This window comes from Diadema antillarum, unplaced genomic scaffold (assembly GCF_040938485.1).
Source record: "Diadema antillarum isolate AM-2024a unplaced genomic scaffold, OU_Dant_1.0 seq00000172_RagTag, whole genome shotgun sequence".
Taxonomy (NCBI): Eukaryota; Metazoa; Echinodermata; class Echinoidea; order Diadematoida; family Diadematidae; genus Diadema; species Diadema antillarum.
In genome coordinates this window covers 623,848-651,075 of record NW_027271241.1, presented here as the reverse complement: position 1 = coordinate 651,075, position 27,228 = coordinate 623,848, and the positions used below count along the sequence as shown (strand labels likewise).

The 27,228-nt window shown below is 38.4% G+C and overlaps 1 protein-coding gene across 1 annotated transcript; it reads left to right on the top strand.

Annotated features, from left to right (window-relative positions):
* Nucleotides 1–261: 261 nt before the first annotated feature.
* Nucleotides 262–27,010, top strand: LOC139728301 (solute carrier family 22 member 15-like). The gene is made up of 12 exons (XM_071639250.1): nucleotides 262–446; nucleotides 3,097–3,177; nucleotides 4,546–4,725; nucleotides 5,786–5,991; nucleotides 8,410–8,539; nucleotides 17,427–17,518; nucleotides 18,092–18,322; nucleotides 20,058–20,192; nucleotides 21,862–21,944; nucleotides 24,759–24,873; nucleotides 25,754–25,826; nucleotides 26,825–27,010. The coding sequence occupies exons 1-12, from the start codon at nucleotides 432–434 to the stop codon at nucleotides 27,008–27,010; spliced, it is 1,527 nt and encodes a 508-aa protein (XP_071495351.1). The 5' UTR covers nucleotides 262–431.
* The last annotated feature ends 218 nt before the right edge of the window (nucleotides 27,011–27,228 follow it).

Sequence of the window (27,228 nt, the reverse complement as noted above, 5' to 3'; positions counted from 1 at the left end):
AATCAGTATGCCTCTTTAAGTGAGTGACGCGCCTCAAACACAACAACAAACATGGACGAATGAATGAATGAACGAATGAATGGGAATACTGCACAGCGGAACTGCTCGTTGCGCTGCTTGCATAAATCTTCCCACTGCATGCTAACAACAAGATTACGTGGCAAGCACAGCACCACGGCCACCTGTACCGCGATATCTGCACAAACGAGAGTCGTATCTAGACTGAACAATGTTAGTATAATAGTAGAGCCTACACTTGTACTGTACGTGTTTTGTGACTTACGCTGTTTTACGCTAGGAAGATTTCCTTGCTAGATTATGCAAAAGGAACATAACAAGAGAAGTTGTAACCCCGATTATTGAATTTCCAGAGGGTTACGACAGGACCGACGGACGAACAGACGTAGATTTACGTGTAGTTTCTGCAGAGTATGCAAGATCGACAGGTGTGTATGCCCATAGTACGCTCCCGCTGCACAGCCCTGCTGCTGCTGTTCATAGTAGCCGAGGCTTCCGGCCAGCTAATTGGCCTGTGTTGTGCCATGTGGCTGTGTGGTGGTGCTCCCTGATTCTAGCCTGGCCTGGCTACTCAAACTGAAATGGCTATAGCTAGAACCAATCCATCACAACTAACATTAGGGCCCTTGCGGTTCACAAAGTCGTGAAAGTCTTACTTCCATTATCGACGTGAGAAAAGCCAGATGGAATCTATGTGTATGTTTGTTTGAGAGAGGGGAAAGAGTGATGCCAGCCATAAAGACTAGTAAATTTATAGGCTGAATAGCCAGTGCAATGCAATATGGCCAATGCCTGGTGGTTGTGAAATGTGATAAGCTTTAGATGGCAGTAACGTTACTGTCGTTAGATTTATTGAGATAGTTCAGCTGTCTATCACAGTATCAGGTTTTAAAGATGTAATCACAGTTTATAATTTGGTTTTACACTGTTTGTAATCTACTGAAGTTATTTAAGTGGATTGTCTTGTTTGTATACACACAATATCATAGCCATAGGACTGCTTGCTTTTATGACATAATTGTATTACATTGTACGGTACCGTAAAACGGGGTGAATAGGGACAAATTTAAAGTTCTTATGATTGTATTTTTTTTCATGCAGCCCAGAGACTCAATCTTATGTGGGGATTTTATGTCCACCTAAAATACCTTTAATTTGGTATTGTGAAAAAAAATAAATATTTGGGGGAAAAGTATGTTTTTTGATAAAATGACGCTGTCCCTATTGACCCCAAATTTGGGGTCAACAGGGACAACACTATTTTTCATCCAAAAAAAGCTGTTTGGAGGCATTTTTTTTTTCAATCCATCCAATGAATTGGATTAAGGGAACAACTACAGAGTTTAAAAATGATATACAAACATTTAAGAGTAATCTATTCCATTGATAAATCAATCTTTAACAAAAATTGCAACAGCCCAACAAAATGAGCTGATATAAAAAAATGTGACCCATCAGGTCAGAGGTTAAGATTGAAAAGTAAGTCAAAACTTTACTAATCCATTGAATTGCACTCAAATATTAACCCACTTCTTCTTCTAGTGGCAAATCATGATGTACAATCTTATTCATACACTCTAAATTCAGTGTAACTTGACTCTTATGATGTCGGGGATATTTTGGGAGTTCTTACAGCAATTATAAGCTGGCACCTATAGTATGGGTCTGACCCAAACAGATGTGTTATTGGCATTAAAACATGCAGAAGACAGAGAAAAGGGTCATGAAATACAAGTGGAAAAGTCCTAGCCTGTCTTAGGCAGTGAAAAACATTCCCAAGAGGGTGGGTGGGGCCGGAGTTCCCAGACCCTTCCTCCCCAAGTTAGGGTTAAGACAGCAAAGTTCACTCTCATCTATGTATACGAAAGTGAAGCCACATATCCAAAGATCTTATTGCTCTCTTGTCAAGAGATTTAGAATAAAAATTCACACTTTTGGAAATAGCTGGACATAACAAACATTTCAGAGCAATTCATGACATTGTAATAGTTAATCACACAAAAAATTTAAAGGGCCAATCAAACGACACCATGGTGTCCCTATTCACCCCAGTCTAACTGATTTTTTGCCCAAGAGAAGAAAAAATGTGCTGTCACAAATTCCTGTAGGAATTATTATTTCATATTTAAAGGTGTGTTGTAGGACCTAATAGGCTAGATTCATGAACATTTTCAGCGAATTTCATTAATCAATGGCCACAGGAGCAGAAAAGTTTTGACCGCCCTGATTTTTTTGTGATTTTTTGAAAACTTTTTATTTGGACCTCCTGTACCCTTTAAAAAATTTTTCACATCAGGAGGACCACTTTCTGGACACTGTTGGATGGTCCTTCCATCCTGTGATAAAAGTAAGAAAAAAAGTTCAAGCAAATATGAAACATGCACATTCTAAAAACTTTTCTCGGTTTTGTCCCTATTCACCTCGCCGTCCCTATTCACCCCGTTTTACGGTATTTAATTTCTGAGTCGAGTTGACCTTTCTGTGTCTTTTGAGTCAAACACACCCTTGGCCTTGTCACTAAACTGTCCATTGGTAAATGTTGATATTATGAAAACTGTGTCCTGCTCAATAATATTTTAGGTTTTAAATCACCCAAATAAATATATTGAATATATCCTCGCTGTGATTCATGTTGGAGTTTGAAATACGTATGCTGTAAGACTACGATTTATATGAATAATAATGGTAATGTAATTGTCTATTGGCTGTGAGCCATTTCACACAAAACAAATTTATGAGGCATGGAGCAGTCCTAACTGCGACCAGCCCAACTGCTTCGCAGTCGGGCTGCATACATTGTAGTTGCAGCAGGATCCCTCTCCCCCCCCCCCCCCCCCCCCACCCGGGGTTTAATAGGAGTAGGAGCCTAGTCCCTGCCCTGTTTGATAACTGTGAAAGCATGAGGTTTGAACTGAACTATTATCGACTTGTATAAATAGTGCATAAGACGCAAGATGCATATACAATGTATGTACACAAAGTATTAAGATCAAGAAATCAAACTGATGCTGAAGGCAAGCCTGTTGTGCTTTTGTTTTTCAATATTTTTCCTTGCTGTTGTACCTGCATTTAATACAGAAAGGACTGGAAGCAAAAATGGACTTTGACGATGCTCTGAAGAAAGTTGGAGAGTTTGGTCGTGCACAAGTCGTTCATCAGGTGGGTTGGGAATTGATGGAGAAGAATGAGTGGAAACTGATTTCTTGATGCTTACAAACTGTTCACGCAGCTCTGCTGCATTGAACATCAATCTGTGCTGCTACACAGGCTAATGTGAATGTTTTTCCAACCATGCAGATCGTATGAGTAGCAGGAAATACTGTAAAACATGATATATTCGCGGCTCGAAATTTTCGCGAATTGTAGCCGACGGCCTTTTTCGTGGCAAGAAATTTTCGCGAATTGGCTCTTGCGTTCAATGCATATACTGTAGATAAGACATTTCGCGTGCATTTTAATTTCGCGAATCTTGGCGCTCGCGAAATTCGCGAAATTAAAATGCACGCGAACATTTCTCGTTTTACAGAATTGAAAAACCCTCGGGTTTACATGCCATCTATAATCCTGTTTCCTTGATGCTATGTCACTCTACAATATATGTATAATTGCCAGGTCCTTCCGAATAATTTTTGATGACCTTGTGAAGTCGAACCTTGAAGATATCCTGTAATTCGGATAGCAGTTTGTCCATGAAGCTAGTAAAACTCTGATGGTTGCGCAATGTAACTGTCCAGGAGAAGGCAGTGTTGAAAATAAAAGAAATGGTAAGGAAATACAGTTGTACAATACAAGTATGTGTACAGTAAAAAGATGAGTTTACAAGTGAAATCTTGGGCTGGGTTTAGAGTAGACTGGAGCTGAGTCTACAGCAAGCTGCATCCCTCTGAAGACAGGATGGGGCAGCCTCCTGGATACAATTGTACAGTAGCAGCAGTTGATAGCACTATGACAGGATTCCGAGAAAGAGAGTGTATACCCAGTAGGTACACTGTACGTACAATCAATGTAGTTCCAGATTATGATAGTCTGGGGACAAAAAGAGTACATTCCAACCTAAACAGAAAGATCCATCCAATCTGTCCAGAGGAGTCTTTCATTTTTTGACGTTATCACTCAGAGGGGATTCCCTGAAGCCAGACACAGTCTCTGTGGAACATACAATGTACATGTATCCCTGACAACCAGAAACAGATCAATCTTTCGGTCAAATTCAAACCTGTCTACAGTATACTGGCCACCCAAGGGAGACAAAATAAAGTGGCCATTATAGACACTTGGCCACTAGACAGGGTCTTAAACATAATTTTTCTCTGGAAGGGAATTGTTTACAATGGTCTATATGGCAGGTGGCCGCTATAGACAGGTGGCCCCTAAGACAGGTTTGACTGTAATTATGTCACTGATGGTTGGATGACTGCCATACTATTGTAGGTGATCATGTCTGCGCAAATATTTAGTTGGAGTTATAAATGTAGACTGGAAGTGGGATATTGTCATGACCTTTGCTCTTTGCCCTTTCCCCACCAGGTCATTCTTTGCACCCTACAGTTCTTCTCCGCCTTTCAGATGCTATCCCTGGCGTTTGTTGGCAAGGCACCCACAGTGTACTGTGAAGGCAAGCCGCCTGTGTACGATGATGTTTGTGACATGGATCCTCCTTGCCAAGAGTACAGATATGGAACAGAATTCACTTCAATTGTTTCTGAGGTACCATGTTTTCATGATTTTTGTCTTGCTCAGACTGTTGGAAGTTTGACGTTTTGGTTTAATAAGCTCATTCCTGGTACCACAATATTGCCTATTATTGTACAATATAAAAACATTATAATTTGTTTCTAGATGCTTTGATCTTTGCAATGTCGATTGTAGGAATTAAGATTGTAAGATACCGAGGTACATACAGTATAGTCTGCTGTAATGTGCTCAGTGTTAGAGATAATTGAAAAGATGGGGCTGTCATGCTTTTTACTGTAAAAAATACAGTATTTTTTTTCCTTTACTGAGTATTTCAATTCTTTTTTTTTTTTTTATGGACAGCAAAGCGAAGTACTGTATACTATCCAGTGCTGTAGAATGGTACAAATGTGTATGTCTATCTGTTGGAGTTCAAGCTCGACAAATATTTCCTTTTTCACTCTTTGCTTTGAATAATATGTCTTTTATTTCTTCAGTGGCATGATATTCATTCATTGTATTGTGCAGCTCTTATGCCTAATGTTTTGAGTACAGTCTACACTTTCCATCTGATCAACAGATTTTGTTTTTAATATCATGCACTGAATTATTGTGAAAAATTTACCATCTTTCCAGTCTGAATAGAGACACTACTCATTATGGCGTACATGTATATGTTGGAAAAAAAAGTTACCGGTACTTTTTCAACAGTCTTTTCTACTGAATATTGCCAAAATGACGACAGGTTTTTGTGGACAATACTGCATTTCCCAGACTTTATGGCTACACATGTCAGTAAAGGTGGAAATACTCTTTTCTGCCAGAATAAACCTTTTCAGCCCTCAGAATAGAGCAATTTTGTTTACAAGGTTGCCGTCATTTGTGCACCACAAGTCTTGGGTGAACCATACAATTGTACTCTCTTACAATGGAAATTATCAGGTATACCTCTGGAGCCAACAACCACTGTATGAATTTTTGTGAAAATCCAAGAATTCTTCTTATCTTTTCCTCTGTCTGTCTTTCTGTCCATCTGTCTGTCTACCTGACTGTTTGTTTGACTGTGATCTGTCTTTATCAATTTTCCCCACAGTGGGATTTGGTCTGTGACAAGAGCCACTATGTTGGTTACGCCCAGAGCATGTACATGGCAGGAGTGTTGGTGGGCAATCTTCACTTCGGCACACTCTCTGACCGCTACGGCCGTCTGAAGATGACCCTCATCTCACTCTGCCTGCTGACCTCACTGGGCACACTCAGCGCCGTCCTCTGGTCCTTCAAACTCTTCTTTATATTTAGGTGGGTCCAAAAATTGACCGTAATACTCCCAAGTTCTCTGTGTTCTCTCTACAATTGTAGCATTTGTTTTCTCTACCATTTTCAATTATTTGTCAATGAATTTATTACTCTTTTTCTTGTGACAAGCCAACAGATATTTGAATTTTAATTTCATCTAAGTTGTACCTTGTACAGCTGCTAGGTTTGTGATGACCACAGTGGAGAAAACTGTAATAAGATACAACAATGCCATACATGTATCCATTGCTTTTTGAATTTATACATGTAGTTGTACATACTCAGGGAAATTGATAAGCCAGCTTTACTATGCTGTTAACTTTTTTGTAAAATTTTGTTGTCTGCAAAGCAATTTTCATTGCACCGATACAGTTGACTTCCCTTATAACGAAGTTCTCGGGACTGGCAGTTTTCTTTCATTAAATTTATATCAGAATATCGTTCTAATGGAACAAATAGAAAAAACAAAAAACAAAACAAAAACAAAAACAAAAACAAAAAACAAAAAAAAAATACATAAAGAGGATAATGTTGCGGCCTGAATTGTTATTTCGTTGTAACCGTAATTTTGTTATAACTGTGTTCGTTATAACGGGAGTGCACTGTAGTCGCAATCACAATCTCCATCCATGCTTTTTTTGTCCTAATTATATACATTAATCAGTATTATTCCTCACACCTCATAGAAGATTATCAAGCTCAGTGTGTTCTCACTGTTTGCTTCTGTCAGAACTTGTAATTGGTATAACCTTTCAAACAGTGTCTATAAGGCTACAGAAAACATTTGCAGTATGTGTGCTGGTCATGGGGATTATCCAGCTGCTCGTATTTTTCCACAAAGTAGTATAGATGCTGCAAATTACTGGCAACTGAGTAAATGGTAGTTGATTGATGGCTTTTGACCGAGGACCATATGTGACCCGCTACAACAAAAAGGTCCTAAAGTCGTGCACGGTCGAAGCCGGGAAAATCGAGTTTGAAGTCAGAGCATTAAAATTGGTCAAAACTTACGATTTTCTGATTTTGACATGTGTATTATTGGAGTCTAACATGTCTTCTATCATCTGTCGAAATTTTGAAGCAAAATGATCAAAGGAAAGATAAAAAATAGCGTTTTTCTGAGCCATGTTTTTTGGCGTTTCAACTGAGCAGAAACTGGTTCGAAAATTTGGATTGAGCGCCACAGATAGGCTCCGCCCCTAACAACGACCATAGTGATCTCATTGGTCAGTTTGCTGCTTGCTGCTAACCGAAGCGTGAGCTCGCACACTGCCCAGTAGACTGGTGCGTGCGGGCGGGGTGCGCTATGCTCAGCCGCTTCTCACATCCTGGTCACTGATTGGTTGGTGAGGAGACCGCCGACGCTGATGTGCTTGAATGAACTCTTCGGGGGTTGCTAGGGCTCACCTTCTATTGTCCAGAGGTGAAAAATGACTTCGTGTCCTTTGATTGCGATTGTGTCGCAAGGAAGACTTTTAGGGCGCTTTTCTCTAAACAGTGATTTTCCAGACGTCTCGACATGCTCTCTTTAAAACATCGATATCTCCGCAGCCGATTATTTTCATAAAATGTTTTATATATCGATTTAAAGCAGAAAGATTAGGGGATTATATCAAGTAATTTTCAAATAATCGACCTCGCCCGACTTTAGGATCATTTTGTTGTAGCCGGTCACATATTATGTAGTGTGCTGTAAAAAAACAATATTAAACTGGATATTACTCCTTTAGAACTTCTGCAACTTGACATTAGCTTTAGGAGCTTGTTATGTTTATTTGAAAGTGAGACTCAGTTTTGACTGCCTCTCATATATAGGAAGTGTGGGCAACATACAACTATAAGAATTCAGTTTTTGGTGAGCTTTGGTACAGTGTGATAACCCCCAACCCTGTCCCTTTCTTTTGACTCTTAACACCTGACAATGTGTCATTTATTTGTTTGAAGTTCAGACCCTTTTAAGAAAATTAAACAAAGTATGATATTTCATGTCAGTTGTCCAATTTCAGGTTCTAGGAATGGCCATAACTTTTCCCGTAGCTTTATCGCTGGTGAATAAGGTTGAAAGTTTGGGAAAGTAATTCCACTTTGATATTGCTGAAGAATACAGTAATGACAGGCAATTAATAAGTATACTGTATAGGTAGAATGAGCCTGTAAGCCTTGGACCATATTGGATTATCACATGGAACGTGGAAGTTTTCGTTGTAAGGATTTGACTGCTTCTTATTGAGGGTAAATTCAGTTTTAATCATTCCTTTCCCAAATTAATCTACCTTTCAGAAAGACTAAAAACTAACCTCCATTAACAGCACTCAAATGCCAAATACTATCATTCATTGAGCTGATTTGTGTGAAGGCAAATGATTAGCCTATCATTAGCCAATCATCTTGCTAGACAGATGTATAATGCCTTTCTCGCAGATTTTTAGTTGGCTATGGGGCAGGAGGGGTCATTCTGACATCCTTCGTCCTGCAGACGGAGAACCTGACGTCCAGCTACCGCACCAAGGTAGCGTCGTGCATTCCCGCATGCTTTGCCGGCGGAGTGATGGTATGTCGGGTGTGGCTTCTCGGGTGTGGCTTCTGTAATGTGGTACGGTTGGTGTGAGTGCCTCATGCTGTCCTAACCTGTGGTCACATTTGAATAGCGCATGTGTTTCATATAAGAGCTGATTAAAGCCAGTTTGGAGTTCCATTTTGCACATGAGCAAAAAATAAGAACAAAACAAAAACAAAGCATAAAAAAACCAAAACAATGTCACTTATGCCTTGGACATTGTACCAAGAGGGCGTGTTGGTCTTTAAATTCACTGAGATCAGCATCTGAGATGTAATTATTATTCAAGTAGTTGTGATAGGTGGCACTTGCTGACACATCCATCTGATCACCAAAAGGCATTTGGCAATACTTAATAGAAAAAAGATTTTTATAACATTGAGTGATGCAAAATAATTAGATACAATGTAGATGCTTTGCCAAGTGTAAATTGATGGACCGTTTGGTCACTTGGTCTACACAAGTTCATCATTGTTTTTAACATGGCTGATAATTCCATGAATTGTTAGTTATCCATGCTGATACATTTTGTCACTTTGAAATGAATGAAGGGCCTTCAAGACCAGGTGAGAAAAAGAAAAAAATCATTTGCACTCATGTAGACATGAGCTAATCTCCAAACTGGCTTATTCTACGCTAGTCCCTCCACCACCTGTCTCAATCACTGTCCGTTTCTGCCAAGTCCTTCTCCTCCTCCTTGTTCTTCATAGCAACCACATATCAAACACCACATTTTGCTTGGACCTGCTGGGATATCATGGGAAGCCAAAGCACTTTAATGCAGTAGTTTTGCACATCACGAGAGCAGTGTGTGGTCCACAGGAATTGCGTAACTTGCATAAAATGGAACGGGCAATGAAGCAGAAACATACTAGGCGTTTTCGCATCAGCCCGATGTTTCGAAATAGCGTGCTATTTTCTGACTTGGGAGATTAACGCAATCACGAAGTAGCGCGCTATTTGATAATGTGAATACAAATTAGCACGCTAATTTTACCACTCTGATCGAGAAAATTTCTCGTGTCCAACTAGAAAAATTTCTGAAATAGCGGGATAATTTGCGAACTAGTGCGCTGTTTGATAATGTGAAATTGCCTAACGAAATTAGCGTGATGCATCCCATCATGCCTAGAGTGTGTGATGGGGATCACCAAGTAATTTTTTTGAAATCGCGCGCTTTACTGGTATACCCGACACTGTTTGTGCATGCTCAGCTGTCGAATTAGCTCGAAAAAAAATCGGGCTATTTCTCTTCGGGCTGATGTGAATAGGAAATGAAATAGCGCGCTAATTTGCGATCGCAAAAAATATCTCCAGCTTGGATTTTTATTGGGCTGATGTGAAAACGCCTAGTGAAACCTGCTAACAATCTAACACCTCAAATGCACAATAACATCAGTAAGAGAACAGGAAAAACAGCAATAAAGAGACTGCACTAACTTTTAAAGAAAGAGCAATTAAAGTACCAAGGTCATAAGATGTAAGATAACAGTCATAGCAGAACCCAAATATTCATTGTGTTTCTTTTAATTTCAGAATTGTTTTTTCTAATTTGCCTGCATTCAGAATAAGAATAATTTTAGGGATTGGAAGGTAGAAAAGAAAAAGAGAAAGAAAGAGAGAGAATATTGGCTATAGTTATTATGCAGTGAAGCGAAATGCATGAGGGAAACGCCTTGATATAGAATCTATTGTCACGATGGCATGCTCCAATGTACAATGCATTGTGCTTCATGGTTGTACAGTGATTGAAGTCCCATCTCTGTAGTCCCATGTGTGTATATCCTTGTAGCCATATCATGTTATCCAGCAAGCATCATATTGTACATGTATCTACATGTCTTTCCAGAATCTATTACATCAAAGAAATGTCATGTCTTGGCAAACAAAGTCATGATTTTCAGCATTCAATTGCAGAAATGAGCATTATATCTTTTCTAGGACAGGGATTGTGGCTTTGTGTATTCACTCTTATAAGACACTTGAGATTGTTACTCAAGTACGTAGGTCTGCACTGTCTGAATCACATTAATAGGTTATTGCATGGTAAATATTTGTATTTTATAAATCATTTCATAAGTTTGCTTTCCTTGAAGTGCAAGGTACATTTAGCTGTGATATTACCATTAGCTTGTGATGTACAGTAGCTCCATGTTACGAATAAGGCCCATGGATGATACTGGCCTTTAGTTTACTGGTATAGTGTTTGACAAATCTTCAAATCAGACATTCCTGAGCAAGTTAAAGGGAAAATGTATTGCTCACTTTCACACTGATTTTATGATATCATCCATGAGTGGGTTGGTTTGAATTGTTAGCAAACCATTTTGCACTGAATCAATGTACAAGATTTATGATTTGATCAGGAATCCGATGAATTGAAATGACTCTTGTGCCATGGGTCAGCATGTGTACAGATGTAGCTGTGGTCTGTTGGACCGCGCCAAATTAATTACATGAAATGTTTGACTGAACTTCCATGCCCAATATTGTGAGCAAACAAGGCCCAAAAACAAAGAAACAGCATACAACTTTAGGGGAAAAAAAGGCAAGAGGGGCAAAAATGTGGATGATGCAGTGGTTCAGACAACAGGCTCTCAGAAGTCTCTGGTTCAAGTCCACCTGCAACAACACTTGTGCCTTTAGGCCCTACATCATCCTCATTACATAGTTCATTGCAGGGACTGCCTTGGTGTCCATATTGATGTAGAATAAATCCCAACTTGATTTAATCTTCAGAGAGTTACACTGCAAAAAAACAAATTATTGGAAAAAAAGAAATTAAACAAGAAACATCAACACAAAATTTGTCTGCATTTTATACTTTTTATAGCATAGAAATGTGGACAATGCAGTGAAGGTTGCATGTCTGCCTAACAATGAAATCAAATAGATACAGTTGTATCCCACCTCTTTGTTGTTGTTCTTGTTGCAGTGTTTTATCCCATAATGTGTTTCTTCACATTCCTTGTACTTGATGGATAGAATATCATGTCTGCACTCGAAACACAAATACTGTACCTGTAACTGAATTTCATTATTGGACTAATATTTCTGACAGTTGGAGTGCATGTTTAAGAGCAGTTGAAATTCACACCAGAACATCCACTTGTGTGATATTGACACTGTTGCTGGTACCATCTGCCATCTGCCAGCCTTGGCTGGCATTATGATACATTATTGCCACCAACGATGCTGAAGTATTCAAATATGTAGAAATGTTGTTAAAACCATGATATTTGTTTGTATTTTCTTACTTTATTGCATTAGGCATTTGCATGTTTGGTGTTCAATGACGTCAGACATATTTGTATATTTTATTTTTATTAAATAAAATAGTTGAAAGATGCCAAGAGAAAAGAAAGAAAGACAAAAGATACAGTGTACTTATGAATTTGTGCAAATGAAAGAGATAGTGTGCTTTCTGACTATTTTTTGAGACATTCCAAGGCTTAAAGCTAATAGCAGTTTGATTTTCACAGTGTTACATTAGTTCATAATTATTTCTTGTCATTTACAAACACATGGATCCCAACCACTAAGATAGGTATAATTTGACCATGAGATGTAACATGCCAGCATTGATAATTCTCTCTTAGGAATGATGTGAAGGAATGACATTGGGTAGTGAATCAAGTGTTTCTAAAGAAACAAACAATCAAACAGATAGACAAACAAACAAGCAAACAAGCAAAGAATTCCAACTATAGATCACAGAAAGTCACCTGCAGTGGTTTAATTGATTTAATTGCTCTTTAAGGGGACACCATACTATAGATGAGAATAGACACATTTAACTCTTTGTATGACCAGACACTCAATAGATTAGCTTGCCAAGCTTTCTTTTGTTAGTATTCAATAACCCACCAAAACTGTCCCATGTAGTTATAAGGTTAGCAGACCCACTCAAGTGTAATAATGGCATGTGCCTCAGTCCATCAGGAAGAACATGATGATACAATGGAGATTAGGGAGATTAGGTAATCTCTATTCATTAGCATTTAGTTTTCTGACTTCATGCCAGTTCGGGGCGGGGGGGGGGGGGGGGGGTGGTGGACAGAGCACATTAAGGAATAGAGTAGAATGATACAAAGAAAACAGTCATTAAAAAAAACAAGCAAACACTATTAAAGGAAACAAGACAGAGTGAGAAGAAAGTGGGGCTGGTCTGTTAATCATAGTAAAAAGAAAGAAAACCTACAATATATATACTAGGTGTTTCAAAAAACATTTCCCACTTTTGATCATAAATATTTCAAAAACTATTCATTTGATAAAACTGTCATTGATATGAGTAATAGCTGGATAGTGTACAATTTGGTTGAAGGTAATTTGCATGTGAAAGCATAAATCAGTTACATTGAATCTAAGATTGATTTTGAAGTAAGGTTTCAGATTTTGGTCAAATTTTAACCCTCTGTACAAAAATTGAACTTCGCACAGGAACCAATGATGTGTATGTGAGTGTGTGCTGACAATGGCCCTGAACAATGGACATGCCTGAACCACCTGTTGACTAGGCGTCAGTCTAGCGCTCCCTGTCACATGAATGCTTAATCAATAATTCATGTGGATTGCCCTGGGCACTGCTAGTCTGAATTCATGCACGGTAAAATGCTTGCAAACACCACATTTCATTCCAGCTGGCAATCACTTTCAAATTTTGCTTCACATATCACTAAATTTGGGATATAAATAAGCATAAATGATCTAAAGTTCCTCACTTTAATACAACTATCTACTAATTAAATAGTCTGACATATTTTTCGCTTTTTCGATAAAAGGAGATCATTTTTGGTAAAGAGTTCAGCAGCATTTATCATTGGGGCGATTTGTTTCAGAGTAGATTTATTTAAGGCTCCATATACACAAGTGTATACGTATGATTGTATACTCTAATTGATTTTCTTTACTTCCTGTCACCACGCTTACGATAGAAGAGAAGGTATTCATTGTAATTTTGTTTTTCAGAAGTAGGGAGAGCACTGACGCGACTCAACGACAGTATCGACAGGCGTTTGACTTTACACAGATAGTACCAGAGGCTGAATAAAGACTAGCTGTGATAGTGGAATTTTTCATGAATGACTAATGAAGCATTCAAACCCTGGCCATTGTTCAGGACCATTGTCTGGGTGTTAACCACACACTCCCATACACACCCATTGATCCCTGTGCAAAGTGAAATTTTGTACAGAGGGTTGAAAATAGAGCAACGTCTGGAACCTAACTGTGAAATTAATCATGGATTTCATGAAACTTATTTATGCTTTCATATTTAAACCACCTTCAACCAAATTGTACACTATTCAGCTATTACTCATATCAATGACAGTGTTATCTGATATATAGTTTTTGAATTATCAAGAATCAAAAGTGGGAAATGTTTTTTGAAACACCTAGTATAATGGAAGGGGTTTGTATGATAGCATGTACCCTCCAAATACCCCAGGAATGATAGTAATCTAGTACATCGTGTGTATTAAAGTATGATACTACATGTAACAAAGTATGCAACACCTCACCTTTAATATACAGCCCTAGGAAATTATGAATACAGTGTACATGGTTTGTGTTTGAAAGACAATCTGGTTTGTGAAAGGTTACTGTTGTGATGATCAAGGAAAATCCCTTCTTCACAAAGATCTACGTAACTTGGATTTCAGTCAGAAATGGGGAGAAATACATACAAATTGAATAAATTTTTTTCTGGCACTTAAGTGTAGAGAAAAATTATCTGTATTACCTGAGCAGATGTCTCTGTGCATGAAATACAAATGTACATTGTATGACTAATTAGAGACAATTTAGAGGCAGGTGGTTGCTATATATAGTTCTGTAAAAGTGGATATTTTTGTGCGACTAATTTTTCGCGCTTGGCCCGGTAAGAGGAGTTTCGCATGTTTTTAATTCCGCGGAATCAAGACAGCAAGTACAGGAACGTATGGCGAGCAAAAATGTTCGCGTGCTTTTATTTTCGCGCTAGTTTCTGGTTGCACGAAATGCGCGAAAATTTCCACTTTGACAGTAATTAGAGACAATTTATTTAGAGGCAGGTGGTTGCTATAGTAGTGTGCTAAAGCATGACCCTCCCCTGGTACCTCACAGCCATTCCTTTACCTCTCCTCCTGCATGTCTTCTTGTGTATGCACCGTAGATTGTTTATGGGCTATACGTGTGGCGGGATGGTAACCACGTTTATCTTGCAAACGGAGAACCTGACGGGCAGACGACGCATTCTCATCGCCTGCCTCAGCCAACTCTCCTTCTCAGTTGGAGTCATGGTAATGCAAGGCTGCCAGCCATTATGACTTTCTCGTTAACGATGTAATCCGTTGAGGACGGGCTGATTTTGCTACAACACACATTTCCCGTAGACCCCTGGCCGAGTATGTACTTTGGACTTGTCCTCAACGAGTTAAAGGCATGGTACAATGTTTTGGTTGAGATGGGACTTGAGCTTCCCAACGTTTTTTGATGATTATTTTTTTTGAGATAGTGAGAAACCTCTCATGAAATATGAAAGAACATATAATTCCAAGAGAGATTCAAAGATTATTTGATGAAAATTGGTATTGAAATGGCTGAGATATCCAAAACAAAGCTATCCTAATCAAAAGTAGGGCCCACCTTTTAGACAAATTGGGATTGCTTTGTTTTACTTTGTTTTGGGATATCTCGGCCATTTAAAAAGCCATTTCTTCCTCAAATAAACATTGAATTCTATGGAGAATTGTATGCTTTTTAACATTCTAGAAGGGGGTTTCTAAGTATATCGCCAAAAAATAAACATTGAATTCTCATCACAACCAATACTATATCATCCCTTTAAGAACTATTCAGAAAATACGTTTTCAAAAGATGAAAAATGTGTTTTACATGTATTTTGAAATCAGTGTTAGCATGTGTAATGCAATTCTTTCATAATTCTCATGTCTTTTTCTTTTTTCATTATAATCTAAAAAAGCATATGTACCAAGATTTGAATTTTGAATTTAATTTTTCTTTTTATCACTTTGCATCAGTCTGAGAATGTTTATACATTGTAGTTGATGTGTTAAGGTTGGCAGCCATGGTAGTGCCTGACATCTCCCTCATGTAGCTTTGACATGCACCTTGTACACTGTATACCCCTGTGGAAATGGCCTGGGAAGGGGATGAAATAAAGCTAGGGAGAATAATGTATAATTCTATTTTGTGTTTTCATGGGTTCCATGATTTTTTCAGTGTTTTCTGGTCTTGTGCCATTTAAAATTGGAATCTGCTGCATATTCAATCCCAGATTCCAGATGGAATAGGCAACCTCAAAGCTTGAATCCAAAATTTTGACTCGCAGACCTCAGGTGGTGATTGCTTCAAATGTGGTTAAAACAATGAAAAAAAAAATCTTATCAATGTTGTGGCTCAAAATACATGTTTCTCATCAACCTGCTACCATACCAAATAAAGTGATAGTGTTCCATTTTTTTTTCTTCAAAATTTGTCATCAATTACATTGTAGGAAGCACAGTGGGGAATAGCTGTTTAATACCCTGCTAAAACTTGCCATATAAATGCCATGTCCCTTCACTGACCAGTGAATGGTAAACTTTTTCTTTCATTTTGGCACATTTTGTCAGATCCTTACTTCACTTGCCATTTTCCATTCAGCCTGTTACTGTATTCATTGCACAAACTTTCAATGTTTCTTTCAAATTATGGTCACATGCCCACATTGCTATTGAAGTGTTGAAAAAAAGAATAGTATGAAGAAAAAAACAAACCCACTGAATATTGCAATTCCTCCAAAAAACCATGTGGTACCATCTGCTACATTTCGTCCTAAAACTGTCATTTTCCTGCACAATTCCTTTACTTTCATCTGTACGTGCACTAAATCTATAATCAATATTTGTCTGTCTTGCTCACTTAGTTAGTATTATTCACGTTACTATGATATGCAAGCTGTTAACTGGCAGATCGAATACTAATGTAACAGAAGACTATTCGGCTAAACCACAGGTGAAGAAACACTAGAAATTCCAGTGAATTATTCATATAAAATATGTCCAAATTATGATTTAATGGACCCCGTTTACAGTGCGGGGCTGGGCCGAGACGCGGCCGTGCCCCACAATTTTGTCAGTTTACACTGCCGGACTTGGCCGCGCTTTTAATTCAAACCTTTCAATATTTTGTCGTAGTGGCGCTTTGCTTGTAAACAAGCGCAAAACCACCTTAAAGTATACTAGTTTTCGACATTGAGGGGGTTAATATCCTGAATAGCGAAATAGAACGGGCAGAGGGTTTGGAAGCCAAACTAAAATTGGCTGCGCATTTTGCCCAGTTTTCGTTTACACTGAGAAAAGGCCGGGCTTGGCCGTGGCCGCCACCTCCAGAGCGTGGCCAAATGCGCGGCCAATTTTGACCCCGCATTTGGCCTTTTGTGTGTTGACACTGAAATGAAGGCGGCCGAGCCTCGCACTGTAAACAGGGTCCTAGTGGAGATTTCTGAGATACATACTAACTTTGCATTAAGCGACGACGCATGGATAGATGTATTATCATATTTTCTACTTCTCTATTCAGTAGGATTATGTGTATATTGTGAGGTCTTTCCTGACTTGATTTTCTGTTTTTATTTTGTCCACTTCTTGTTCAAAGTATAATACATCAAAGTTTGTAGCAGTGAAAAAGCAACAAAAGCACACACACAGATAACCCCTGTATTTAATAGTCAAGTCACTTGACTCATAATCTATTGAAAAAAGGACAATTTTGTTAAACATGAAGAGACCAGTATATGCATAGCTGATTTTTCTTCCCTTATGACAGTTGTAGCATGCAGAATATTTTCCCTCATTGTTGGGTTTTCATATGCATGTCTCACTTCTCTACCAAGATCTTTGCTGCTATGGCATACTTCATACGTCACTGGCGAAATCTACTTTTGGCAGCCGCACTTCCTGTGTCAGCGTATCTACTGATGTATTTGTGAGCATCAAAGTTTTCTATGTTTCTGATTTTGTTTTAAAGAGTCCCGGATCAGTTTTGTTACAGGATTTCCTACTTTTCTCAACACAAAAAAGGTGGTGGCAAAGAAGAAAGACCAATGTTGAATCCATTGCCATGATTTGAATAGCTAACAAACACAGTCAAATAGTGCCTTATAACTGTGAAGTTCTGCCAAGGCTTGCCTGGTGTACAGTGTGTAGCAATGACAATGACTAATTCATGCATAGTTGAGTCTCAGATATGAAAATTGTGGACCCTGGATTATATCTTTTATTTTTTTAAAATTCCTTTATGGTTTATTTCTTATCTCTTTAGTTCCCAAGAACACATAAGTTAAAAAATTAAACAACCATATGGTTGCAACTGACAGACAAATTGCCCTACATTTGTCAATCAGTTGCAATTAAAACAACTGGATGTAAGAATTTCATCGATTTGAATCATATGGCTGCATATCAGAAAACCTTGTTTAATCCAATGTACTTTATGGATACTCCATACCAAAGTTGTACTGAATATACTTGTCATGTGTCTCATTATTTGTTTTTGTAGCGTCATCCCTGAATCTCCACGATGGCTAATGACCCGGGGTCGAGTCTCTGAGGCGGAGGAGGTACTCTACAAGCTTGGCCTCCAGAACGGGAGATCTGTCCCCCGATCAGCCATCAAACTCTCCGACACGAAGAAGGAGAAGGCGGAGCCAAGCAGCCAGAATGCCAGTCTCCTCGACTGCTTCCGGACACCGGTCCTTAGGATGCGGATGCTCATCCTCATTTGCTCCTGGTGAATACATTATTTTCAACCCTTCGAGGATGAGCTGATTTTGCTGTAACACACATTTCTCGTAGACAACTGCCCAAGTACATTGGGGACTGCCATGGCCTGTTTCATAAGCTGTTTGTAAAATTGCTCATGACTTTATGAACGACTGTTATATGAAGTACCAATATGTGTGCCCATATTTTTTTTTTTTTTTTTTTTACATTTTAGCAAAGTACGACTGTGTGCCAATATTTCATTCACATTGGGGCAAAAAATACACTTTCAACTAAAAACGTGTAAGAATAATTATTAGGATCTACAAATGTTAGTTATCAAAATTAACAATGGTTTCGAAACCCACTTGGCTTGCCATAGTTAAGTTGTTCGTAAAGTCGTGTGTAACTTTGCGGACAGCTTTAAGGTACAGTGCCGGTAGTTTCCAATGGGTTAAATTGTCACATTTACAACTATAAGCCTCCCTTGAATATTCAAAAACTTAATTACTTTTTAACCCTAACTAGGCCGGGCTGTTTAGGTAGATGATAGAGCTGGGGGGGCCTCCCAGGCCCCCCAACCCCCCCCTCCAGATCTCGGCCGTCGACTGCGCGATTGCGACGAAAATTGGCATACACATTGCCTATAATGTAATCTAAATTACCATAAAGTTGATTTTTTCAAAAATTATCATTTACACTAAATTATGCTAATTTATGCATAATGATGCATGAAATCAGACAATTTGGTATAAATCACTAAATAATGCTCAAAACAGGCTCATTTTTTGTGTAATTACTCTTTTTAGTGTCCTTAGCAAATGTAAGAGAAAAAAATTGTGCAATCAGAAAAAATTTCCTAAGTATTTTATTGTTTTTTTAATTTCTTATGTATTTCTTAGTTTTTTTGACTTTATGTTTTTCATTGTTTTTTTGGATGAAATATGTCCATGACATTGTTCCGAACAAGAAAATATGTTATTAATTGATTTTAATCAATAAAACCCCCAAATAATCATGCTTTTCTGAAATTTACCTGTAAACACAGTTTGCATTGAAATTGTACACGAATTCACGTTTTTAAGCAATTTCTGGTCTGACATGCACGTGCATATTTATGCGCAACTTCGGAACCGCACGCCCGGGCATCGCAAATTTGGTGTCAAAAGATGCGGGAGACTCGAAAGAAAGAAGTCATGAAACGTCGTGGCGATAGCTTCTCGCGATAGCGATACATCGCGCGAAACGTCAACGGGGGGGAGGGAGGGGGAGGGGGGAGGGGGGTCCCTCCCCCTCCCCCCCGGCCTAGTTAGGGTTAACTTTCCAGCATTAATGACACAATAGTGTTAAATGGGTCCTATTCATTGGCAATTTCCTAATGTCTGAACCAATATTGACAAAGAAAGCGCCCCAGCATCCTTGCCAATGGGTGAACATAATGGCACTAATTTAATGTCTGCAAAACTTTGCTGCAAACATTGATTAGATGACATAATTTCAGATTTGACTGGGTCCAGGGGCCTGTTTCATAAAACTTGTCATCAGTGACAAGTTGTCATAGATGTGACAAGCTACTGAAATCCTTGCATCTGATTGGCTGAGAGCAAATTTGTCATAGAAATGTGGCAGTTGTCACTGATGACAAGTTTTATAAAACGGACCCCTGGTATCACTGACATTCTTGTGTTAAAAGGATGCGTCTCTTGTACTCTGAAGAAAGCCGCTTGATATGATTATTCATTTAAATCCCATGCTCCCTTCAGGTTTACCAGCAGTTTAGTGTACTACGGCCTTACAATGAATGCAAGCAACCTTGGGAGCAACATGTACGTCAGTTTTGCCTTGTCCGGGTTGGTGGAAATCCCTGCATACGTCTTCGGCTTCTTCCTATTAAACAGGTAAGCTTTATGTCGTCATCAAACATGATGATTAGTCTCAGATGGTTCTTTTATTTGTACACTGCCAATCTCTTCTGCAGCTTTGAGTCACCTGTACACTCCACTCTCACAGAAATCTTGCAGTGAAGAGAAAGTTGTTCTAGGGAGAGCAGTGAATTAGAGATGCCAGTTTGTTGATGTCCCTGCAGGATACAATTGAGTATATGAATAAAAGAACGACCCAAGTCCATGGAAGACCATTTCGAGTAAACTAAAAAAAAATTCATATCTTTTTTGTTTGTCCAATAATATTCTATTTAACTGTGATGGGAAGGCAACATTGTATATACAAATTAGAACATATATTATTATGACAATTAACATTAACATTAATTGTGGAGAGGCCATTTTGTGTGATGGACTTGGGTCGTTCTTTGATTCATATGGACTTGGGTCGTTCTTTGATTCATATACATGATATTCTTCTATAGAGATGAGAGAAGGACGAGAGAGGGCGCTATAATATGAATGTAAGAATGACCCAAGTCCTTCATTCTTACGTTCATATAAGATTTAACTCATTTATTTCAGGCACTTCCGGGGATAATTGGGATTTATCATTTATACACAAGATGAGTCCATGCATAAGCTACAATTTCCCATGTCAAACTGAATTTGGCCAAAAATTGGACTTGGATCGTTCTTATATTCATATACTCAAATGTATGTAGAGAAGAAATATGTTACCATAGAATGCCAGTCCTGTAATCATGATGGTAAATGACACTTTGTATGAAAGTGATATCATGGCCTTGTCGTGGATGCTCACAATTAGCACATTTTGTGTGCATTATTAACCCGTTGAGGACGAGTCCCGAGTATACTCGGGCAGGTGTCTACGGGAAATGGGTGTTGTAGCAAAATCAGTCCGTCCTCAACGGGTTAAAGAGGAGTCATAGATTTTCTGACCTCTCAAATCAAATCTCACTGAACATGCAGGAAGACCTGATAGGACACAGTGTCTTTGCATATCTTCCCGGCAAAAATTCCAATATCCTTTGGTAATTTTGGTGTAATCTTTGGTAATTGTGTCTTGGTGGAAAGAGTCAATACCTTCAATATAACCCCTATAAAGTACAGTCAACCTTCCCTATGCAAGTTTACCTCACACAAGTTGAAGAAAATGGTTTAAGCTGAAGAAAATTGCCTGGATGAATATAAACATGTTAAATCAATGTTAAATCACTGTAAGTTGAAATTGATGTAAGTTGGAGGATTGTCCCATATCCCTTTGGCTTTGACTTTGATAAGCATCTTTGACTGCATTTGAGGTCTGTTGCATACGAGATTACCTGGTCATAAAAATAAATATGGTTATAGAAAGTGAAATATGAAATATCAAAGTTCCATGAATCACACTACCATACTAGCCAGTTTCTTTCCCTCACTCAGTAAGGGGCATGGGAAAAAAAATGATGGCTTTAGCTGCACTAATATAGAGTATCTAGTGAAACATATTCTCAGTTGCCAGTGTAGTAAAACAGCTAGCTCTTTATTCTCTTGCCAAGTAGCCATTGAAATCCATCTGCTGCAAAGCTTTGGATTCTGTTTTGTACTAAACCCAACTGACAAAGCATACATTGTACTTTGTGTATATTCTCACTTTTTTCATCCTCTCTTGATTCTGTAGAACTGGTCGAAAGAAAGCGATGTGTGCTTCCATGTTCATCGGTGGTGCAGCCTGTCTTAGTATGCTCATTATTCCTGCCACTGGTAAGTTGTATACAAATATATAGAGATACTGTATTACTTCATGGATGTATGTCTCCATGTGTGTAGGAATGTATGTATGCATGTGTGTATGCATCAGATCCACCAAGTCTTATGTAACGAATGCATCAGACCCACCAATAAGTGCCATGCCTAATGCATGAGACTCACACTTTAAAGGGCATTTCACAAGCTCATGCCTGACTCTCATGCCTGATGCGTGAGACTTGCGCTTTAAAGGTCATTTCACAAGCTCATATGCCTGACAAAAATGTTCTCATGCCCAACAAAACAGAACAAACAAAGAGAACAAACAAACAAACAATCAATCAAACAAACAGAAACTGCATTAAACCATGTACAGTATTTCCAACCAGTAAAAGGTCACATTTTCATGTGATTCATAATTGTACAGTTGTACGTTGTATATGTGACCCTGCATCACAAAACCAACAAAAAGTCACCATGCATGGATTTTTAGTTAGGGGCAGATCCTGAAAGAGCAGACTTTAAGCTTTAAAATGATGTATAACTCAATTCAAATGGACTCCCCTAACCCATCTAAATAAATACTAGAAAGAAAACACACACTCTGGAAAGTGTGAACTGAGAAAAGAGGCTCTGAAGTACAGGGTCTATTCAAGCACTTAATCTTTACCAAGCCATGCTAGCTTTGTGTTGAATGGAACAAAAAACAGGATGTCAACCACCACAGCAACAACAATGAAGGGATTACGAGATTACCCGTAAGCTGAAATTAGGCATTCTTTACACATTCTGTAGGTGATTAATGCCAACTTTCAATGCAGTAGCATTATTCTTTCCAAAGCAATTGGAGTTGATAGTGAAGAGTATGGATAGGGTTTTTAAGAAATGAAAAAAGGTCTCTATGAGCGTGTTTCTACTGAGAGCACCTCACATCCCTGGCATCGCCACGAATTTTGTCCAACGCAGCACCTCGTATCTTACGACCACTCGAGCTGTTTCTACTGAGCGATAAATACGAGGTGATGCAAAGGTGACGTGCAAATGCGGCGATATCCGGAAGTCAGGTATTTTTTAGTCACAGATTGGGTCAGGCGCGCACTGCCTGTTAATACCACTGATCAGTGGTTAATAAATACGATCCGAACCCTGCCTGCTTTGCTACTGCGTCGGCTATTTTTTGATAAGCCATTTCTCTTCATCTCCCCATCCAATAAATGCCCGAACTAACATACTGATATCCTGCCACTGACTGATGAGAAATCTTTGGAAATTGAGGGTCCAGTTGAGATTTTCTCAAGGCTGCGACAAAGTAATGTAGTACTCTCGCGATTCGAGACAATATAAAATGAAATAACGCGGTGTAAAATCAAAGTAAGTGATGAGGGCTTAGTAATGCAATAAGTTGGGCTGTTAATCACGCGAACAATAGACGATGAATGCCACAATTCACATGTAACGTAACGTATAGGGTAACAAGTACACAAGCGAGTTGGTACTGACAAAGCATGATGCGAACACGGTCGCTGTGTGTCCTAACGTATTTTGTACACATGTTTCGAAGGAGTGTGTGCGATTGAAAAGCGCGGGGAGAAACTGTAGATGTCCAATACACCACGAATTTCGCTACCCGGTGTGTTTCTACTGAGAATCGTCCTTCGCGTCACCACGCATCGACCACCTCAATAGGTGGACGACGGAGCACCTCGCATCACCCGGCATCGGCCACTACCCAATCTGTTTCTACTGAGGAAAAATTTGAGGTGTCACCACGCATCGGCCGGTATCGGCCGGCATCGGCCGGTATCACCACACATCGGCTGGCATCACCTCGAATGTTCGTCGCTCAGTAGAAACACGCTCTATGAGAAACACCTAATCACACTATTCCACCAAAAAGTGTTTAAGAAAATCTGCTAAAAACACCAGTTCCTGTTCGTTTTATGATCCCAAACTTTAGTATAATGTAGAAGAGTTGCTCTTTCAGAAAATATGAAAAACTCAGGATTGGTTGGTTAACCCATTTCAACTTTTTTGAGTCCTAACACAAAATCAGTGAGTGTGACTTTTTGTTTGTTTTGTGATGCATGGTCACATAAAGAAATATTTTTTTCTTCATTAGAATTGATACATCAGATTGCAGGATTCTGAGTGTAAAATATAAAGCTTCTAAATGTTGGTGATTCGGGACACTCCCTTCCATGTCCTTCAACCCCCCTCCCCATATTGCAAAATTGCATAAAGTATAACAAGGTGGAAGCTCTGTATTTTCATGCTTACGCTAAAGTCATTTTGTGACTGCTAGCCACACTGGACTTAACTGATGGAGAAGTGAAAAAAGAGAGAATTTATGTTTTCCTTTCTAGAATTCATGATTGATATTGTTAATCTAGATTTTATACTACTATGTGTTTCACTTTCTGTAAGTATACTTCACTTAGTAGATATATGTGATATGATAACCATTTTTATCTGTTCAATTTGAGGGTAGTGCTGAATATAGAAAGAAATAAAAAATAAGTATGTTTACATGATATACATTTAAGCGTGTTTAGCAAACAAATTATCTGTGTCTGTGTGTTGGGCAGTTGCTTCATGTGTAGGTGACAGAAAAATGTCTTTTGTACCATCTATGATGTAGCATTGTGTATCCTCTTTCTGCTGCCAGCACGCAAAGAAAAAAAAAAAATATTAATAGGAAAAATGTCTTAGAGCAGTTCAATTCTCAGTCTTTTTGGTTTATTCAAAGATCACTGAGATCCCGCAGAACTGTTTATGCCTTTCCTTTTTGACAGGATGTTAAAACGTTCAACTTTTTCTTTGTGCATATAGATGAAACAATGGTAAATATAAGAACTGGTATGGCTCTTGTCGGTAAGATGGGAATTTCGTCTGCATTCAACATCGTTTACATCTACACAGCGGAGTTGCTTCCCACAGTATTGAGGTAAGTTTTATGTGAACACAGAACAACTATGAAATATGTTTACATCCATCTATATGTATTATATTGATCATGTGCAGTTTGATGCATGGGTTCAACAAATGACATGTGAGGCTTGTTTTCCATAGGGAAAGCAAGCAAATGAATCTTTTTTCTTAAAGTAGATGATTTATTGTTCTTAGGATAAAATGTAGTTTCCATATGAGACATTATCGGACAACATTCTTATATTTTAGCAGAGTTGGTTCTAATCAAAACAAATTCTTAATTGAGGGTATTTCATTTTCTGTTTGAATTTTTTATAAGATATTTTGCCTTTTAAAGGGGATGGCTAGTAACTGATCAGTGGGAATTAGTGAGAATGCTGGTTGATGATTGTTCCAATTCTTGTGGGATTCATTTAAGAGTACATTATATATCTCTTGTTGTGTGAAAATTATTTGCTTCAGATCGGTCTCATATTTAAGTAATGTGCAATTTAATGCCCCGTCACTGTACAGGCATGCTAGCCTGGAAACATTAAACTGCACATTACTTGAATATGAGACCATTCTCAAGCATATAATTTTCACACAACAGTAGATATGTAATGTACTCTATAAATGAATCCCACAAGGATGGGAACAATCACCCCCCAGCATTCCCACTGATTCCCACTGATCAGTTACCAGCCATCCCCTTTATAAGGAAGGAAGGGTACTATATTTTTGGGATCATAATTTCATCTTCATTGTCGGAGAAAACAGTTTTGTAGTAGGAACACTGCAAGTACTGGAAATAAGTTACACTGAAACTACATCTTTAGGTATACCTCATGGTGCTTTGTAATGGAGGATTATTAGTTTACATGTGAGGATATGGTGTCTTCTCTCTTCCTCTACAGAAATAGTGGTATGGGAATTTGCTCCATGGCCTCCAGAATAGGGGGAATAGTTGCACCTCAGGTACTCCCCATGGTAAGTTGGAATCAATTTATGCATCCTCACCTCTTACATTTTTGTTTATAATCATTTGAAAGTTATAAGACATTCATAGATGCAATACAAGTTTTGGGAAGGTTTATCTTTAAAGGTCCTGAATACCTTTGGGAACACGAATTAAAAAAAAAAAAAGATACAACATTTAATGCATATGTGTAGGTCTGTTGTACCACAAAACATATAAGATTTTCATGATAAAGCCTATATTATAAGGAGATATCTTCATTTTTCTCAATAAACTGTAACTGTATAAATACGGTTTACTCTGGCCACATTTTTTTTTTTATAACTATTGTTCGCATTTTGTATATTTAACAATACTTAACATCAATTCTACGGATTCAAATATTTACAGTGGTTGTTTCTATCCTTAACTCACTGTAGAACTATTTCGAAACACAAAAGCTGAGTTTTTGTTTCATCTACAAATGGGAAATTATGGCTGTCATGTTTATTTTCATTGATGCAATAACATATCTCCTAATATGTCAGAAATAAGTGGAAGGGGATGGGTATGAGTGAAGGATTTGGGTGATCAAGCTCTTTGAGAGAATGTCGAAAATGACTCGGGGTTTTGTACAAGGGCCAGGCAGTGTCTGGAATTACAGTGGTTTAAGCACTTACAATGTACATGTACCTCCTACTTGTCATTAACCACCAGGGGAAATTCTTTATTTGTTATTTTTTTATTTTTTCACATCACATCATATTGGCAGAGGCAGACAGTTGGAGAAGAGTATAGTATCTCAGATGGGTTTTAAAATAACTACTACTGACAGGTATTGTCATCTTGCCATGTGATATGAATGAGAAACAAAACGGCTTCAAGAACTATCTGATACATTTGTAGTGTTCATGTCACAGTTGTCACTGATTAATTCATTGAGGTTTAATTGTTGTAAATTAAAAAAAATCCTTTATCTTAGTTCTGTTTAGTCATCAGATTAGCAAAGCTCTGTGTAATTATTTTGCAGGGAGAAGCAACGACTTATCTTGTCTTTGGAACCACCGGCCTGATCTGCTCTGTGCTAGACCTGAAACTGCCGGAGACCTTGAACAAAGCTCTCCCGGAGACCATCGCAGATGTAGAGGGCTCGGTCAAGGTACCAACACCAGAGGAAGAGGAACTCATGAATTACAGAAAAAGTGATGAGGACTAGCCGGGCATGGGCCAGCAATCACAGACATTGGTTCATTATCATTGACTCTTTGCAATATCAACGTGAGAAAAAGTAAAATAAGCCAACCACCTCATATTGTAAAGCACACTAAAAAAAAAAACAATAATGAACATCTCATGCGTGTATAGTAGAATACTTTTCAATTACAAGGACTGCAAAATGATGTGGGACGCACACCATATTCTTGCTTCGTTTTT